Source organism: Spermophilus citellus (assembly GCF_964194105.1).
Source record: "Spermophilus citellus genome assembly, chromosome: 17".
In the NCBI taxonomy this organism is placed as follows: domain Eukaryota; kingdom Metazoa; phylum Chordata; class Mammalia; order Rodentia; family Sciuridae; genus Spermophilus; species Spermophilus citellus.
In genome coordinates this window covers 53948189-53968895 of record NC_138199.1, presented here as the reverse complement: position 1 = coordinate 53968895, position 20707 = coordinate 53948189, and the positions used below count along the sequence as shown (strand labels likewise).

Genomic DNA, 20707 nt, shown 5'->3' with positions numbered 1-20707 from the left:
TTATTGCATTTTTCCCACATCGTAAAGTTCTATTTTATTTTTTGAGCTCATACAAACCTAGGTTAATGTTTTTCTGATCAGTTTTATTTTTTGACTGTGTTTTATTTTTTGACTGTGGAGTTTTTAAACATTGCAATGGAGATTTCACCTAGGTATAGCTACAAGGCCTTTATTTACTATTGTCTTATGTGTTATATGTTATGTGTGCACTGTTTTGTGTTGTATGTCTGTATGTGTGTATGTCCATATTTCATTTATGAGGAGCACTCATAAAAAAATGGATCCGAATTTTTTTTTTATTCACGTGATTTAAATGGTTTAATTTAAATTAGGTAAACAGCTGTTAATGATTATTTTTAAAGGTGGTTAACAGATCTGTTTGCTTACTAATTTAAATTAGGTAAACAGCTGTTTAGGATTGTTTTTTAAGGAGGTTAACAGATCTGTTTGTTTACTTTCACCTTTCCTTTTCATTATATTTAATAATTCTGTTCAGGATAATGTCTCTTTAGCATCATTGCCAAAATTCCCATCTCCATCCCAGTGCCGGTGAAGACTAAGATAAAACCAAACTACAGCTTCTATGATAGCCATCACAGTAAACTGCATAAACTGATACATCAGTGAATATAACTCAACAAGTAATGCTCAATCAAGGACTTGATTTACTTTGGGAAGAAATGGACATATTGATAGACTCCTCCGATTTGAACTGCTTGCAGAACTTGCCTGGACTATATATCAGTTGCATACATTGTGAAATATCATCTGATGCAACAAATTGTGGTACTGCTGGCATATCTTTGCTGATGGTGTCACCAGTGATGCAATTTCCTTGCCAGCTCACCCCATGTTAATTGTGGTAATGCTGGCATATCTTTGCTGATGGTGTCACCAGTGATGCAATTTTTCCAAAGGAGCTGTCAATTGGCTTGGTGTCGTGGCATTTCTGTATCCCCCTCCCTTCTACTAGTAATGGTCTAAAATTTGGGGGCAAACAGAGGTGAGGCAAGAACCTCACCCCCCCACTGGCACCAAGGATATTTGGGGGCCAACAGAGGTGAGGCAAGAAACCTCACCCCCCCACTGGTACATAGGCCTTTCCACAAGCTTGGCTAAATGCTGGACTGGTAGTCAGTGACGGGTTGATCTGATTGCAGTGGATTCAACCTAAGACAGGAGGCTGACGCCTAAAGGTCAGTTTTCCCATGACGGGTAAAAACCATATGTTGAATTGGACAACCTACCAGACACGGTCCTTAAGCCACATTGCTTGTTGTTTAATTAATCAGAAGGGGGGAGATGCTGAGGGCCATTACCAAGTAGAAATGACGCATCAAAATTTCCTTGCTAGCGTACCCCATGTTAATGATTTCGCTGTTGACATTGCATGTAAGGTGACCTTGCTCAAAGACCAAGGCGGATCCGGGTTTAGAGCTGATCAGGTTTGAGGAAGTATCCCGGTCCTTGGGTTAAGGGCGTTCCCAGTTTAAGACCTTGGATTTTAGGGAAGTTCAATGTTGAGGATTATTGCTGCTGGAATTAGGGCGTTCCTGCTGCCTGAGCTCCCATTGAGTTCTCGTGAGATTCAGAGAGCATTTTGGGAAGAAAGCCTCGTGGAGTAGGTGATTTGGGAGGCAGCAGAACTGGGATTACCCCAGTACGTGTGTGGAGGCTGGTGTGAGTTCGGGAATAAAGAATTGCTGTTTGAATCTACAAAGCTGTGTGGTGGCTCGTGATTCTGTGCCCAGCCGAGACTGCGGCAGGTGGGGATTCATAGCAACCCCCTAGCAGCCACCAATCAGCATGAGACAGGGAAATACCTGGGATGCCAGATGACCCTCCCAGTAGTTTATGGTGTTGGGAAACCATGTAGTTCAGCACGTACTCCCCTCTTGGCTTAAACCAAATGAGTACAAATGAATACCCCTTTTGTACTGACCAATCACCCTTACCCAACTTGTTCCCGCCAGTGAATGTGCTAATCATGTTTTAAAGTTGTTATTTGATTTTCCTGTGGTGTGTGATGATTTGCTAAGAGATGCTATGATGTATGTGGGGGTCCCTGCCTTCTCCAAAAAATGTATAAAACTGCTGCAAACCCTGGGCTCGGGGCCTCTCAGTGTCACCAGTTGCTGTGTGCACACGGAGGTCCGAGCTAGCTCGCAATAAACACCTCTTTGCTGCTTACATTGATCTTGGGTCTCCGGTGGTCTTTGGGGGGTCCCAAATTCGAGCATAACAGTAGAGCACTCGTCTCACATGTGTGAGGCACCTGGTTTGATCCTCAGCACCATATAAAAATAAATAAATAAAATAAAGTTATCATGTCCATCTACAACTAAAAAAAATATAGAAAAGAAAAAGAAAGTGGGGGAATACTTGACAAGCTGTTAATGTCAAGATTGTCATCTGGTGAACAAAAGTAATAATGATCAGTGCAACTTTCTGGAGAAATCTGTCACTGAATTTTATAGTTAGTTTCTGGACACAAGACATGTAGGAGATAGAACAACTGAGTTATTCAAAATATAATTTAAAATATCATAAACTCAATAGATATTTTTGACATAATTTAGCCAAAGTAAAATATAAAATTTGCTTCTGGGTCCTCATGAAGCAATGGCATAAGTGAGGTGGGTTACAAGTTGGGGTCTGTGGCCTGGTGTTTTTCACAAGACTGAAGGTAAAGTCAATAATATTTGCCTTTTTAAAATGAGATTAAAGGAATCAGAAACAATGAATGCAAAACCACATTCTGCAGATATTGTTTAAGCACATGTAGGTTTTTAATGGGAAGGAACACCATAGAAAGGTCAAGTTTGTGAACTTGGTATAAGGAAAAGTACCAAAATAAATGCCAATAGTGTTGAGCAGAACTTCCTGGGATGATGTGCTGCACTCTGTGTCTTCTCTTCCCACAGATGAGACAGATTGCAAGATGTCTGTGTGTCTGAACTCTTCCATATTCAGTCCTTTAAACTCCCTGATCTGCCTCCTTTAACAGAAACCACACAGAACAAACTTCGGGGTTGTGATGTGTCCCTCTCTGCAGGTCTGTTATGGTTAGATGTTTGGACACTGCCTACAGGAACCCCCTAGAGCACTATCTGAGAAATCCACAGAACTGCTATACCCTGATCTGTTGGGTGTGTGGAAGAAACTCTGCTCTTCTCAAAGATGTGGCCCTAGTCATTTACTTGTTTCTATCTTTTTCTTATTTTTCCTTTCCTGTAGGAGTATTAGACTTTACATCACTAAATGCTTCAGTTCCCTGTTTTTCATTTTCTCTCTTCGAAAGTCTGGTGTTTCCTTTTTTATCAGTGCTCTCAAACCTATGAGGCTCCTAATAGTACCTTTTCCTTTCTCTCTCTCCTCACAACCTTTCTTACCCCTGAAACTCAGGCTTTCATTTCCCTCCATTGATTGGTCCTTCCCTCCCCAAGCTCAGGGAGCTTTTTTTTTTTTTGGAAAACTCAAAGGCTGACTATTACCTTGAGTCCCCAGATTTGTCATTACTTAATTTCCTTTAAAATGTTTTTACCTGGAAACAAATGGTCTCTCAAAGTCTGAGTGCAAATGAAGTGTGTCCAGTGTTTCACAGTCAGGACTTACTCCATAGGTGACCAGAAGAATGAGGACTTACAAGAATTCCATTTTCATGACACCGATAAACTAATTCTAAGTGAGCTTCTCACATCAGAGTCCCAGGACAGTGACAGGAACACAGTATGCACTCAAAATTAGTTAAAGGAGTTCACCAGAGGCTGCACAGAGGCCAAAGCAATAAAAGATTCACATCATTTAGTAGATTTACTAGGGTACTTAAAACCAGCTGTTGCTTGTAAGATGTGGATACTGGTTGCCATACTGTAGGGAATGAATTTGGGAAGAGATTAGTTAATAGAAAGTGATCTGCCAATGTAAGAAAATGGTGTTTTCATTGTCAGGGAACAACTTAAATTTCACATCTTCCCAGTGCTCAGTCCCCAGTATCATTTCTGCTTATACTAAGCTGTACATATGACTGCACCAGAACTGGAATCAGAAAGCCCGGATCCTGGACCTGATTCTGTCCGGCTTTAGCTATATGACATTTTGCCAAGTCATTTTACTCATCTTGGTTCTGCCCAAGTTTGGGACCATTGTGCGACTTAGATAAGGTAACACACGCGAAATGCAAAACAATCACAGAAACAAAACAAAATATAGGAAGTAAAACAGTGAAGAGTTTATTAAGAAGCCAATTGTCAACTAACAAGACAAAACAGAGTTGTCATGAAAGCATGGCAAAATGAGTCATCAAAACAAAATGATGGGTATGTATCATCACAAAGACCTAATGAGAAAGTTAGTTCTGAGTGTTTTCTTTATAATTTAAAATTTTTTCTTAGCTTAAAAAGTCAATAATCACTTTGTAAAGACTGAGACCATGGATCCAGATCAAGAAGAGATGACATTGACAAGCAGCAAACTAAATGAAGAGAATATCAAAAGTAGATAAGACTGTACTTGCTGAGGAAGCTCAAAATCTGTTAGCAAGATGATGACAGTTTGATGACAGTATGGGCATTACTATAGAGAAAGGAGGGTGAGTTTGCCATACTATGGTATATGGCAGATCAGATAGTGCAAAGTGAGGCAGGCAAGTGGGGTCTGTGATAAATTGATCAACAACTGCAAGACTGGCAGCAGCTGGATCCATAGTCCTGGCCTAGGCAACCAGGCAGGCAGACACAGGTGGGGTGGTAGCATCTCCTTGTGCAGTACACAGGTCCAGAGCAAACTGGCTGGCAGCAGCTGGACCCACAGCCACTGGACCCACAGCAGGAGTTGGACCCACAGCCGCTAGACTCACAGCAGCTGGGCTGGCAGCAGCTGGACCCACAGCCACTGGACCTACAGCAGCTGGGCTGGCAGCAGCTGGACCCACAGCCGCTAGACTCACAGCAGCTAGGCTGGCAGCAAGGCTGGCAACAGCTGGACACACAGCAGCAGGGCTGGCAGCAGGGTGTGCGGCAGCAGCTGGTCACACAGGTGGGCTTGAAGGTGGTCCTGCAGCAGGTGGTTTGGCAGCAGGGCTGGCAGCAGCTGGAGCCACAGCTGGAGCCACAGCAGCTGGGCTGGCAGCAGGGTGTGCAGGAGCAGGTCACACAGGCTGGTTTCCAGCAGGTGGTCCTGCAGCAGGTGGTCCTGCAGCCGGTGGGCTGGCAGCAAGGGGAGCAGCAGCAGTCACTCATGGTGGCAGGTGTGGAGGGTGGATCCTGTTCACAGGAGAGTTTCCTAGAATCTGATGTTTCCTTTGCTTTTATACCTTTTATATACGGTACCCCAATCTTGGAACCAATGAGCAGAACCTGTCTTTGTTATTGTTTATGCCAATTATACTAATCTTTTGGGAAATGCTCCAAGGAGGAAGGTGTTCCTTAAGTATAATGAATTTTCTTTGAGTAAGTGATGTTTGCTTTTCTAATGGGTAAATAGCCAGTCAAAACCATTTTCCTGAAATGAGAAATCGGTCATCATTTTCTGCAACAGTTAAACACTAATTCTCACTTTATTTATTTTAATTAATAAATGATTTTGCAGTGCTGGGAATCACATGTGCTAGGTAAGCACTGTACCACGAAGCTACACCCCCAGCCCTAAACCTCAGTTTTAAAATCAAATGTAGTATTTGGTCACCTAACAGTTCCAGCTTAGCTTGGTGAGAGGTCAGAACCATTTCCAGTCTCCATCTGTTTTCCCTGGGTGCAACTTTGAGAAGCACTTCTATAGAGAAGGTGGTGTTGATAAGTCACAGAGATGAGTGAAAACCAAGTTTCAGGAGATTGCAGATACTACCTATAATGTAGAAACTAGTATAAAAGATTTATCCTGTTGCTCTAAATGATAATGTAACCTGGGTAAATATATAAAACGAATGTTACAGGTCTTGAACAGTGATCAGCTGTATGCTATGACCCTTGAAGGGCAGAACTACATGAGGTACAACCTAACTAGTAATTCACCCATCCATTCCCTTATGGAAAAGTTTAAAATTCCAAATATATCCTGTAGGAAACATTGAGTGGTTAACTCATCCAAAACACCTGTGCATCTCTTAAGAAGGTAACTTCGAGAAACCATCTGTGAAATACATGAGGATCTTCTCAGCATGGCCAGGGAGAAATAGGCCTGGCATTGGGAACTTTCTATGGGTCTCCCATGGAAATAGATTGCCCAATGCACGTGATCTTTTCCTTGGCTTTTCTAGGAAGGTTCCTCATAGTAGCTCCAGAGACGGGCGTAAACCATTAGGAACTGAGCAGCCCACCTTTAACCTTTTGGAGAAGAACGTTCTATAGAATCTCTTTGATGTTTCCCGATATAAATAAAGCAGGCACAGGGCCATTTTGTCTGGAAGCTTGATCTATCTGATCAGCTTGCCCGTCCTGCCCCTGATTTTGAAACTACTGGGTTCTGTGGTTTTTTTCCACTATTCTATTTTTCCCAGCTTTTATTTCTCAGTCAGCCCATTCCACCAGGAGTACCCCATTCCCATGGCCTGTGCAGGCAGGAGGTGACTACAGTCAGAACCCCTTCATTTTCCCCTACAGCTATATGAGCCCTGGCACTGGGTCTCTTCATGATTCAGCTTTTCATCAGAAGATCTAGGTTCTTCTACCTGGGAACCAACCTAACACCCAAGTTCCTTTTGAATAGTGTGTCCTTCCTCCTCATTTTCTTCTTCCTGCCATTTCCCTCTTTTTCATGTAAACTCTGTGTTTGATTTTCCTTTAGCTTGTTTGTCTCAGTCTCACAGGACACCAGGATTTGTTTTATTTCCTTTTGACCCAGAGAATATGATGGGATCAAAAAGTATATGCCCCTTGCAAGGTTGCCTTAATTCTCAAGACAGTGCACAAATTTATCTTACTCTTACAATGTTCATGTTAGGAACATTTTCTTTATTTCCCTTCTCCCCTCCACCATAAATAATCCATGTAAAAACAGTCAGGTTTTTAAAAACTCTCAGGTATTCCAATAATCTAAATGGAAAGTTGGTGCCTGCCTGGGAATAGGGAGGATATAAAGTAAGGTCACTTCATTTTTTAAAATTTATTTATTTTTTTTAAAAAAAATTAATTTTAACTTTTTAAAAAATTTCAAGACTAGTTCAAAGAGCTTTTGTTTCCTCTGAAAAAAAAATGATGCTCCATAACTTCCACACACTGTATTTCTTACATTAGGAACAGTCTCTTCCATAAGCAAAGTAGAACTTAAAATCAAGCTTTTGCTCTCATAAACAATGCTACAAAGAACTTATGTATTAGTACACATGTATGCTGTTCAACACATTTCTAGAAGGAAAATTGCTCAATCAAAAGTTATGCACATTTGAAGCTCTAATAAATCAAGATATTATTGAATTTAATATAAGATACTCTTCAGATGCTATGGAATTTAAGCTAAATTACCATCTGGAGAAGTTGCCCCTGTTTAGACCCTTGCCATCTCTGTGAAAATGTATTTCCTTATAACATCATGAATTCATTAAAGTTTTAAAACTTAAATATTTTATATTTTTTATTACAAATAACAGCAATTCACTGAGGTATCTCCAGAACTTAAGGCAGGACCTGTGCAAACTTTATGTAGGCAGAAGATGGTTTATGAATGAATAAAGTGTTCAATTAAACATTTTAAACATTGTGATAGACTGGATAGCTTTCAAAAGTTCAAAAGACATTTACATCAATATCTCTCTCTCTCTCTCTCTCTCTCTCTCTCTCTCTCTCTCTCTCTCTCTCTCTTTAATGAAATGACTGAATGTTCTTTATTCAATTTTCTATTTGGGTTTTTATTTGTTTTTTTCCATATTGGGTTATACCAGGCATTCACACATTTTCTGTTAGTTACTGTATTTATTATTTATTCCCTGTTTATGTTTTACATTTTGTTTACTTTATAAAAACAGGTATTTAAAACATTTCTGTTTTAAAATTTTTCAATATTTTTATTCATTGCTATTAACTTTTTTTTCTGTAGTAGAAAAGCCATTCTATTTTAAACCTTAATTTTTCCCCAATTTTTCTTCTAGTACTTTCATATTTATTTTATTTTATTAAAAGAACCTTTAGAAAATGAGAAACTGTTCCACTAGAGGATTGGTATGAGACACAGACTTCAGGATGACACACAGAATGCTGGATTTCATGGCATCTGTCATGTGACAACCAATCTGATGAGTAAGATCAAGAGTCTTTGAAAGAGATGATACACATAAGGAAATAGGCAAGAGACAAGAGGTGACTCGGGAAAATACTGGATAAACATACATACTCAGAGCAAGGAAAACATGCACTCTATCTAACTTTTATGTAGATTCTCCCACAATTAGCTAATCTTGTAATTACTTCTCTATGAACATAAACAATAACAAGGAAATAATCTTTAACATGGTGTCAGCAGGTGGGTATAAAAGTGGACATGGAATTAGGAGACTACCACATTTGGGAAACTCATTCTCTTAGAAACCCACCCAGAACCTCCACCCTCTGACACCATGGTCAACTCCTGTTCTGGCTCCGTCTGCTCTGATCAGGGCTGTGGCGAAGGCCTCTGCCAGGAGACCTGCTGCCAGCCCAGCTGCTGCCAGACCACCTGCTGCAGAACCACCTGCTGCCGCCCCAGCAGCTGTGGGTCCAGCTGCTGCAGGCCCCAGTGTTGCCAGACCACCTGCTGCCACCCCAGCAGCTGTGGGTCCAGCTGCTGCAGGCCCCAGTGTTGCCAGACCACCTGCTGTAGGACCACCTGCTGCCGCCCCAGCTGCTGTGTGTCCAGCTGCTGCCGCCCCAGCAGCTGTCAGTCCAGCTGCTGCAGGCCCCAGTGTTGTCAGACCACCTGCTGTAGGACCACCTGTTGCCGCCCCAGCTGCTGTGTGTCCAGCTGCTGCCGCCCCAGCAGCTGTGGGTCCAGCTGCTGCAGGCCCCAGTGTTGCCAGACCACCTGCTGCCGCCCCACCTGCTGTGTGTCCAGCTGCTGCCGCCCCCACTGCTGCAGACCCCAGTGTTGCCAGACCACCTGCTGCAGGACCACCTGTTGCCACCCCAGCTGCTGTGGATCCTCTTGTTGAACCTTGTATCTGACTACCAGCCATGAGTTAGCCACCATCACAGAGCCTGGCCACCAGCTTTATCATCCCCCTGTCCAGTAAGAAACTGGCATAAGGACATCCTTCTACATTAAAACCCACTAATATCTCCCATAGATCCCTTCACTATATCCCAGCCTCAGATATATGATGCAATTAGATGAAGCCCCAGTTATTCTTGGCATTCATAATCATGTGTTAACTATTCTTCAATAAAAATAACTTCAATATCATAAATTCTTGTGCCTTCCTTCCATGATTTTCAGTTTATTTTCTGGTATTATTTCTCTCAAGGAGAAGAAAAGTTTGGGTTTCTATGGCCAGAAGAAACATTCACAGTAGTCAGGAAACAGAATCAACCTAATTGTCCATCAACTGATGACTGAACAAACAAAATGTGGCATATATAAGATTTGGAATACTATGTTTTCCATATAAAGGATGAAATCCAGTCATTTGTGACAACATGGATGCAACTGGAAGACACTATGTTGTGAAATCAGCCGGGCACAGATAGAAAAATACCATACCCTATCACTCAAATGTGCAATCTAAAAAATATTGATCTAATAGGAATTGGGAATAGAAAAGTGGTTACCAGGGACTGGAGAAAACAAGGATGTGAGAAATAGGGAAAAGGTTGGTCATTAAGTGCCAAGGTTAGTTAGATAAGAGAAAGATGTGCTGATGTTCAATTGCATTGTAAGGTCAGTATGGGGAGCAACAATGTGCTGTATATTTAAAATAACAAAGCTAGAAGAAAGGATATTGAGTGTATTTACTGCAAAGAAATGATAAATATTTGAGGAGATAGATATGCTCACCCTGATTTGAACATTACAGAAATATACACAAATATCAAGAAATGTCACATGATGCCCCATGAATACATACAACTTTTACATGGCAATTCAAAAATAAAAGAGCGCTGATTTTGCAAATAAAATATAATGCCTATGTTTATAGAAAGGACTTTACCAGTTTTTCAAAATAAGATAATCTACCTCATTTAACCAACAATAATTCAATTACAAGAAGATAACAATTTGATAACAATGATATGAGTGATCCCCACTGTTGGGCTCTGAGGATCATATCAAGATATGTGTGGCACAGGAACTTCCTACAAAGAGCTCACAACCTAAAGTTGGAAATATGAGGAAGGACCCAAGGAGGCCCAATACTACTATCTTGGGTAGTATTGATCAGAAGGGGAACTTTCAGTCTCGGAGAATAGTAATGTGGGTGTGGAAGGTACATACATACACACACACACACGCACACACACACACATAAAATCAGTAAATTCAGTGAAAATATGCAGATCACAAATTCATGAGATAAAGAGAAGGCAGAGGAGGAGACAGGGAAATGTTTACATTCTTATAATGTCAAGAGGCAGATTGGCTGTGAAATCAGTTGCTGTTGACCAGACATGGCAGGGACTAAACTCTGCTAGCCTCACCCCAGTTCCCTTCATATTAATAATACTGCACTTAAAAAATATATATCATAAGCAAATGAGGAAGCTCCTAGTCAGATGTGGAGTTACAAGTAAACACTCACTTTGGGGAAAGCCTGGAGGAGTAGGGAAGGGTGAGAATGGCAGGAAAAGATGAGGTTGCAAGTGGGGAAGACTTGGACTAGGCTTGAGACCTGTACCCGAAGCCTCACTCTTGGGACAGTCTTACATCCTGCAGACCTGCTGCATCTCAGGCCAATTTGGTCATATTCAGATAAGCAAATCAAATGTCTCCTGTGACCACATTGCTTCACTTGTCCTGTTCATGCCACTTCAACAAGGAAAAGAAAAGGTACTTCAGCAAAATAATCAACAGATCAAGGAAATCATCCCAAGGGAAAGACCAAGAAAATATTATGAACATTATAATCTGGGGAAATCATAGCCTTTTAGGTAATGATAATAATTATGAAGGAACATGAATTGTGGATGAGATGTGGACTGCCCTTATGTGATTGAATAGCTTTTCTGAAAAATTAAAGCATCATGCCTGGTTAAAAAAAAAAAAAAAAAAAGATATGGATCAGAATGCATTAAGTCAGTGATGCCAGGCATTTCAAGTTGAAGTTCAGATGCAATGGAAAACCACTGAGAATGAGTGCAGGGCCACACCCTAGAAGGGCAGTAGGAAGTCTAGAAGTACCAGTAGCTATACTGCACTCGTACTGTGGTGTTTAGATGGGCCTCTCACCATGAAAATTGAATTTCAGATTCATGATCTCACCCAGTGAAGCTTGGCACCAAGGCAGTTTTCTGACTGTACCGTTCCTGTTCTTTTTTTTTTTTTAATTTATTATTTATTTTAATTAGTTGTACATGACAGTAAAATGCATTTATACACCTTGATATATCATACATAAATGTGATATGTTTTCTCATTTTTCTGAGTGTACATGTTGCAGAATCATATTGGTTGTGCAGTCACATATATACATACAGTAATAATGTCTGTTTCCTTTTACTAGCTTTCCAACCTCCACATCCCCTCCTCTCCCCTCCCATTATGTCCCTCTAATATAAGGTGATGCTATTCTTCCCTAGTGCCTTCTGTCTTATTGTGAATTAGCATCCACATTTTAAAGAAAACATTTGGCTTTTGGTTTTGTGGGATTGGCTTATTTCACTTAGCATGATATTCTCCAACTCCAACCATTTACTGGCAAATGCCATAATTTCACTGTTCTTTAAAGCTGAATAATAGTCCATTGAGTACATATACCACATTTTCTTTATCCTTTCATCTATTAAGTGACACCTAGGTTGGTTCCATAGTCTAGCTTTTGTGAATTGAGATGCTATAAACATTGATGTGGCTGCATCACTATTGTATGCTGGTTTTAAGTCCTTTGGGTATAAACCAAAAGAGTGGGATAGCTGGGTCCATTTCCAGTTTTTTGAGGAATCTCCATACTGCTTTCCATAGTGGTTGCACCAATTTGCAGTCCTGCTGAGGGCCATTACCAAGTAGGAATGACGCATCGATTTCCTTGCCAGATTTCCTTGCCAGCATACCCCATGTTAAATTTGCTGTGACCTTGCATGTGTGTTTGAGAAAGGTGACCCTACTCAAGGACGAGGGTGGATCCAGGATTAGGGTGTATCCTGCAGTTTGAGGAAGTATCTCGCTCCTTGGGTTAAGGGCGTTCCCAGTTTAAGACCTTGGATTTTAGGGAAGTTCAATGTTGAGGATTATTGCTGCTGGAAATAGGGCGTTCCTGCTATCTGAGCTCCCGTTGAGCTCTCGTGAGATTCAGGGAGCATTTTGGAAAAAAAGCCTCGTGGAGTAGGTGAATTGGGTGGCAGAAGAACTGGGATTGCCCCAGAACGTGTGTGGAGGCCGGTGTGAGTTCGGGAATAAAGATTTGCTGTTTGAATCTACAAAGCTGTGTGGTGGCTCGTGATTCTGTGCCCAGCCAAGACTGCGGCACAGTCCCACGAGCAGTGTATGAGTGTACCATTTTCCCTACATCCTGACCAACATTTATTGTTACCTGTATCCTTGATGATTGTCTTTCTGACAGGAGTGAGATGAAATCTTAGAGTAGTTTTGATTTGCCTTTCTCTAATTGGTAGAGATGTTGAACACTTTTTCACATATTTGTTGATCAATTGTATTTCTTCTTCTGTGAGGTGTTTGGAGGACCCTGGGGTCTTCCATTCCTATTCTTTAACAAATATCTTTTCTTTTGGGAATACCAATGATTCACAGCTTCCCATGTCTTTGAGATATTTTCCATTCCATAATCAAATAATATTAATATGGCCAAGAAAAGAACTTTAGTTAAAAACAGAATTTAATTGAAAAAGAAAAAAAAGAAACAGTGAATATAAACGCTATCAGACATCAATAAAACAATATGGCATGAATATAATTAAAACATAATACCTTTAAACTCAATATTTTATTATCATTTAGATTAAGAAACAAGATCCATTTCTCTCACTAGTCCAAAGGCACATACACATGCTGTCTGAGGCAAGGTCTGAGGAATCTATCAAAGCAAACGGTATGATTGTGATATTTGTCCCCTTATCGCTAACAGTTTTGTAATATCCATTATTTTGTTTAGTCTTTATTTTAGTTCTATTGCTCCTTATGCCAATTGCATCCATCAAAACAGAACATTTCCATCACCCTGAGATTCTCTTGTGTTTATCTTTTATAACCATACCACTTCCCTCCTACTCTTCCTTCTCATTAACTCCCACCAACTACTGATCTCCTTGTCATTTCAGAAATACATACACATGGAGATATACTGTATGCAGGGTTTTCGGGTTGTCTTTTTCTATCCAATGTAATTCCTTGTTGATTCATGCAGCCTGTTGAGTGCATCAGTAGTCCTTTTATTGCTCAGAGATATTCTATGGTATGAATGTAACCCAGTTGCTTCACCAATTGTTACCACTGTTGACCGGTGACGAGTCCTTGCTTCCCCGATGTTGAAGAATAACACCAGAGAAGCACCCGAGGCAAGGTCAGAGGAGAAATTAGAAGTTTATTAAAGGACAGCAGAAAACACTTCTCCCTGAGGCAGAAGGGGACCCAGGGGACCCAAGAGGTGGAATCCGTGGAAGTGAGGTTGTCTCCCCTTCTTATAGTTTTGGGGATGGAATGTAGGTGGGAAGGCCCCAGGGGTGGGACACTTCTTTGTGAAGGGCTATCTTTAAGTTTGCTGGGGGCTGTTCATTAACACTTCTTTGAGGTGGACTTTGGCCTAGGGCCTTTTTGGGACTTCATTAACATTCCATGAATTGTCCTGTTTTCCCTGAGTCATTCCCAGCATGGCCTCCATTTTAGATTTCACTCGGTATTAGACCCGATTTACCTAACTACACTGACTACCTAATTTTAAATCTGGCTTCACAATCACCCATTGAAAGACATCTCTTTTTGTTCCCATCCTTTGGCTATTATGAATAAAATTGTTATAAACATTCATGCACATAAACATTCATGTTTGAACATAAGTCTTCACTTCAGTGGTATAAATATTGAGGAATGCAACCATTGGGTTTTACGTTAGTTGTACAATTTTAAAGAACTTGTCAGCCTGTTTTCCAGCATGGCTGTACCATTTCTCATTCCCATCAGCAATATCTTAGTAATGCATTTTTGTTGCATCCTTGCCAGACTTTTTAGTTTTTTTCTTTTTAGTTTTTTTTTCATTTTATCATAGGTGTTTAGTGACAAGTCATCGTGGTTTTAATTTGCATTTCCCTAATCTTTTAGGAAACATCTTTTCATGTTTGCCATTTGTACATTTTCTTCAAATAAGTGTCTCAATATTTTATTATTAGTGATATATATGAAAAAACAAGTTCCGTCTCCTTAAAGATAAAAAATCAAATCAAATCAAATCAGATCACTAAACATGTAAATAACAGGAGGTGATAGTATGACAGATTCTGAAAAAATATTTCACTGCAACATTTCTCTCAGTACACATGCAAATAAATGCACATGCTGTCTGTTTAAGAGAAGAGGTTTGAGAAATCAGTCAAAGCAAGCTCAGTAGGATGGTTCTTAGGGGTCCGAGGAGATTTGACTGTGTTAGGCTGGTCAGCGTGTAAGGGTCCGGCGAAGCGTCGGAGAAGGAGAGACCACATGAGACTAACTTCATGCAATGGCAAGGGGGAATTTTATTAGGGATCCGTTCCAGCGCGCTGGGGCTCCATGCTCACTCAAGAAGGGAGAGCAGCCCAGAGCCCAGAGCAGAGGTCAAGCAGAGCTTAAGTACACTTTTTGGAGAGGGCGGTGGGCTTTGCATACATCAGAACAAATCATCATGAGGCGCGGGAAAGTTGAACAACAATTCTGATACATGATTAGTCCATTCATTGGCGGGAACAGTTTGGGCAGGGGTGGTCACTTCTAAGTGGGGTACACATTCAAACTGATTGGTTCTGGGGCCTATATGCTTACGTGCCATGCTACCTGGAGCCCTTAGCTATTAAACAACCAGGGACTCAATGGAGATATTTACTGGGCAGCTCCCCCATTGTCCTAACAACTTCACAGAGATTACAGGTTCCGGGGATAGCAGAGGAATTGTAACAATAGACTTTTACCTTTTAGCCCAGGCCTTGTAATCTAGAAGCTTTACAATGCCCTAGTCTTTTACACTTTAACTCAGACTTTTGCAGCTTAGAATCAGCTTAGAAATTTTACCTTTACAAGCGTCCCAAGACAGGAGATAAAATCACTCCCTCAAGAAGCAGCTGGAGAGCTGGTGTACTGGAAGTGTGGTCACTTTCTTCTTTCTTCAGGGACAAACTTGGAACTGGTTTTGAAAGACCCCCGAACTTGGGTACTTTCCGTCTGAGGAGACCCGTTCCCAAGAATCAACGAGACCACGGAAGATCGGATGCAAGCAACAAGAGGTTTATTCAGTCACACGGGTACCCGGGGCGACAAGCTCTATGAGACTTGCGCACCCCCGGCTCATCCCGAGGGGCTTATATAGAACTTGCGAGCAGAAGCAGAAGTACAGAAGCCAGATGCATGGTTACAGGGTTCTTATTGGAGGATTTAGGTGAGGCGGGGGTTATTTCTCGGAAATCAGATAAAGTTGTTGACTTGACCAGTTTCTGTTCCCTTCCTGTTCTTGTTGTTCCCCCCTTTGACCGGGTGTCAGCCTGTGAACATCCTGTTTTTGTAATCGTCCTTGAGCAAGCCCAACCGTTAAGTTTGCACACCCGGTTGCCCCACTGACCTCCTTTTGCAAACAACTGTATATCTCAAGCCTTGCATTACAAAAGGATTGTGCCATAAGCTGGGTTGGGGTCTTTCAGTTTTATCTCCCTCTTGCTTTGTGCTAGCGGTGTAGAGGATTTGTGGCAAATTCCTGCATTCAGACTGCACACTGTTAGAACTGTCTGCTTTGCTCTTGGTAACTGCCAGGGAACTACCAAATTCCATGCCAAACGCAGGTTAAGGTTTGGATCTATCCCCATAGAGCCTAAGGGGAGGAGCTGTAGAAGTGCCCACTCACCCACTGTTGTTAATTAAGCTCTCACAGTACTAACTAATGACTGTCACATCAGTTCCAAGGTGAAGACTAATTAAAAGCCTGATGACATGGGCAGCAACTGGAGAAGTCAAGAAGATATGCAGTCAATCCCTTTTCAATGCAAAACTGGGAGCTGAGTATTGCTGTCTGCTAGCTCTGCTTTGAGCTAGAGGAAATAGCCACTGGTAGTACTCCTGTTTAAAATCACCTCTTTGATCTCTGTGGTCCCTGGAACTCTGGAATGGCAAATGGAGAGCTCCATCAGCTCCCAAAGCTGGGTTAATTTAAGAGTCGGTCTGTTGGATGGGAGCTATAAAAGTTGGAGTGCTTGATGTGTAGACAAACTGCTCTCAGAGAGAGAATTGAGTCTTGGGGATTTGGCAGGAAGTTTTATTAATGAACTGCCCTGACTGCCTTCCCTGCCAGTTCCAAGATACAGGCTAATTAAGAGGCCTGATCCTGGTAAAGCAGCTGGGAAAGTGTGTTTGTTGTCAATACCCCCACTCCACCCCACATCCCCCAGGGGGAGAAACTGTTATTGCTTGCTTGTTCTAAGTCTGGAGTTAGGATGGGGTGGGGATGGGGGTTGGTGAGTGCTCACCTGTTTGTTTAAAGCCACTTCTTTGTCCCAGACGACTGGTAAATACAGAGTCCCAGCCATTCCCAGAGCTAGGTGATTTAGAAGACAGTCCTTCTGGTGGAAGCTGAAAGAGTTGGGAAGCTTAAAATGTGGCCCGACTTCTGGGCAGAGGTTGGAGACTTGGTTTTATAGCTGGAGTGAGCTGGGAAGGGAGGTCTAGGGAAATGCCCACATACGCATTCTAGCTCCCCAAGACCTTACTAAATCCCTGCCCCATCCACACCCAGATTAACCTTCTCCTTTTTTGCCAGTACATATATGTCTCTGCTTCCATCTTTAAGTTTTCCAGTGGTTGCAGCTCCATGCCCAATGTGGGTCCCTCATTCTGGGATCCTGAAGCTCTTGTTCTTTTATTTGGAACACATTTTTCATGTTGCTTCATTTTTATTGCTTTTTGTGCTTGCTTTGCACATGAAGTAAAGCAGCCCCCCCACCCCCCACCCCCCCCACCCCCCACCCCCCCCCGCCAGTTTACTCAGACTAAACTTGTGTGGGGGCTGAACCTCACTATACATCAGGATTGCCACAAAAACAAAAAAAACAACAGAAAGAGAAGGTCTAGATAAGCAGTTTCATGGTATGTGTCTTTAGAGAATGATTTCTTGTGTAATGTACTGGTGGGAAAACTTGGGTTTCTGAGTCATCTTTCTATGGCAGGAGCAAGATTTGAAGTACTTAATTAACAACCAGTAATTTGAGGTCATCAGAAAATCAGTACAGACATCAGGCTTAACCCTAAAGCAGGGTCCTGAAGCCTACTCTGTGTTTCTTGGCCTTGACCCTTTCTTGCTGGATTACAGGAATATGGCATTGAGGAGGGTACTCAGGGAACTCAAGACAATGGCTATTTTCCAATTGAATGTCAATATTTCAACCAGTACAGTGGAACAGGTGCTACTGGCTGAACACCAGGGATGCCCCAATCCCAACACCTAGGAAGTCATGGTGAAGGTTATGAAATAAGAAAGTTTTCTTTCAATTTTTTTTTCTGCTAAAAAAAGAAAAGCAAGTCATCATTACACAAAGACGAACTCATTCAGAAGAAAATAAAATTTTCCATGATCCCATCAACCAGAGATAAGCACTATTAACTATTAATTAACAATAGTAATAACTATGTCAATATTTTCCTTTACACTTTAAAGATAATTGAAGTAATACTATGAATTCTATTTTTATATAGATATAAATGTTTTTAGTAACATAAGCATTGTTACCAATTCCAGTAGTGAATCCTGAAGGTCTATATCCATTCTAGATAGATACTTGTCTTATTTTGTGTTGTTTTGGTGAAGGTAGGGGTTGAACTCAGGGCCTTGCATTGGACTAGGATAAGAGCTCTCCACTGAGTTACACCCCAGCTCTCTTATTTGCCTCTTAGAAAGAGGAAATCCATCAATAAATTTAAGTCCAGGAAATGGGACAGGAATAGTCTGAGTATTCTGGGGATTCTCCTATCTTTGCCCAGTGACCATTTTTTGGTTGCACCTGGCCACACGGATAGATCTTACCTTACCTTCCAATGCTAAGATCGTATATTTCTGAGATTCCATTATATTTCATTAGGCCAAATCTTTTTTTTCCCCCATAAAAGAAAACTACCAAAATTTTGAGCATGGTATGACCCATAGATGGGAAAGAATGACACCTGAATGACATGTCACCTTCACATGACCTCTGCTCTGTAGAAGAAGCTGGAATCTGCAACATAGATGATGTCCAAAAGGAAGGAAGCATGAGATGATTCAGCAGGACAGAGCAGATGGAGTGAGAATCCACATTAAGCTGAGAATCATTAGCCAGCATCTAAACCAAGATGATGCTTTAAGGTAAAGGAAGACACAGTTACACATCAGGAAGAGTCAATGGGATGGAGGCCAATTCTTCAGAAAAGGAAACAATGTTTTCCATCCAACTCAGAAAACATAATTGCCTAATTTAACAATTGCTTACTTATTTGGACAAACAATAACAAGGAAAGAGCTCCTCGAGGAGGGTATAAAAGGCAACCCTGGGCAAGGAGATCTCCAGATTCAAGAAATACACTCATTTGAAAACCCACCCAGAACCTCCAACCTCTAACACCATGGTTAACTCTTGTTCTGGCTCTGTCTGCTCTGATCAGGGTGGTGACCAAGGCCTCTGCCAGGAGACCTGTTGTCAGCCCAGCTGCTGCCAGACCACCTGCTGCAGAACCACCTGCTGCCGCCCTAGCTGCTGCCGCCCTACCTGCTGCCAGACCACCTGCTGCAGGACCACTTGCTGCCGCCCCAGCTGCTGTGGGTCCAGCTGCTGCAGGCCCTGCTGTGTGTCCAGCTGCTGCCGCCCCAGCTGCTGTGGGTCCAACTGCTGCCGCCCCAGCTGCTGTGGGTCCAGCTGCTGCAGGCCCAGTTGCTGTAGGCCCAGCTGCTGCAGGCCCTGCTGTGTGTCCAGCTGCTGCCGCCCCAGCTGCTGTGGGTCCAACTGCTGCCGCCCTACCTGCTGCCAGACCACCTGCTGTAGGACCACTTGCTGCCGCCCCAGCTGCTGTGGGTCCAGCTGCTGCAGGCCCAGCTGCTGCAGGCCCAGCTGCTGTAGGCCCAGCTGCTGTGTGTCCAGCTGCTGCAGGCCCTGCTGTGTGTCTAGCTGTTGCCGCCCCACCTGCTGCCAGACCACCTGCTGTAGAACTACCTGCTGCCGCCCCAGCTGCTGTGGCAGTTCTTGTTATTGAATGTCCTGATCTGCATCTGTGAAGCTTCTTGCCTTCATCATCTCAGTCCAGGCAGAAGGCATCTATTCAACAGAACATGTGGACCTCCTGAAATCATGAACTTACGAATAGATCCTTGGAGTACTTTGGAAAACCCTCATCTATATGCTATTACTTATTCATTTTGTAGAAACATTCCATTAGTAGTAATTTAGAATTTGCTGTCAAATTCTGCATCAATTTGTTCTAGAATTCCTAATTCTGATTCAAAATATAAAACTCCTCAAATGTTCTACTTTTAGATTTTTTGTTTTTGGTTTTCAGTATTTTTCTGTGGGATCCATTTTCATGTCAAATTGATGTTTTTCAATAAAATTTTTTAGCATTCAGAAGCACTGAAAGTGTTCATATGTCATTATTTCTGATTAATGAAATGGTATGTTCATATTTCTGTCTCCTTTGCTTCATGTCACAAGAGTACATGTTATCAGAGGTACTTAAAATTGAAAAATTAAGTTGGCATTCACCCATGAGATTTTTAATCCAAACCAGAATTCAGTCTGACAGTAGAAATGATAACATAAAGTTTTTAAAGAGGAATATTTTATGCTAACACATGTAACATAAGAGGTATGAATTGAAATTGATGCCCCCTCCAAATCCCCCCACCAAATTATTCTGAATTGATTTAAACTGATTTAGAGAGAGGAAGCTCAGCATAGACTATAGCTCAAGGATAAGAATTAATTGGAGCAATGATGTTAAATGCTGACCTCACCATTCTTCTTTAGGTGGTAATTAGTGTTACAGGTGTCAAAGTAGACCAGACATTTCTTTTAAGTCGGCACATTGGTTGCTAACATTATTGCTATGCTTAACCCTTCTTTTTCTAATAGGGGCTGGAAATTGACTGGAATACTACAAGTTCACAGGGTAGAGATCCGGGTTCTGAGCAACACTCACAACTCAGCCAAATAACAGAGAACATTACTTCACACACATAAACTACCCTTTCTTGAGCTCCAATCATACTTCAATACATCAAATTGGAGAGACAAAAATCCAGGCCAACTAAGTGGAACAACTAGAGGACATCTTCTGTACATATGCTCATGTAGCATAACCCCGAGAAGTCCCTAGAAGAAAACCAACTACACACCAAATGACACATACATAAAAGGGGAAGAGGAATCCATTAAACAAACGC

At 41.7% G+C, this 20707-nt stretch overlaps 2 protein-coding genes across 9 annotated transcripts in view; one reads left to right on the top strand and one right to left on the bottom strand.

Annotated features, from left to right (window-relative positions):
* Window positions 1-4670: 4670 nt before the first annotated feature.
* On the bottom strand, window positions 4671-5240 carry LOC308636572 (uncharacterized protein; the record flags this gene model as incomplete). Its single annotated transcript, XM_081272135.1, has 1 exon — window positions 4671-5240. One exon carries the CDS (start codon window positions 5238-5240, stop codon window positions 4671-4673), a length of 570 nt encoding a protein of 189 aa, XP_081128261.1.
* Window positions 5241-8548: 3308 nt separating this feature from the next.
* LOC308636558 (keratin, high-sulfur matrix protein, B2B-like) overlaps window positions 8549-20707 on the top strand; it is a gene marked incomplete at both ends in the record, with an annotated part of 197694 nt that continues 185535 nt past the window's right edge. For 2 of the 8 annotated variants that reach the window (XM_081272117.1, XM_081272120.1), the window contains one exon: window positions 18898-19401. In XM_081272117.1, the coding sequence (XP_081128243.1) occupies window positions 18898-19401 (504 nt within the window). Of the gene's footprint in view, window positions 9052-18897; window positions 19502-20707 lie in introns of those variants that run through there. The other 6 variants (XM_081272113.1, XM_081272114.1, XM_081272118.1 and 3 more) reach the window with 5 other exon arrangements.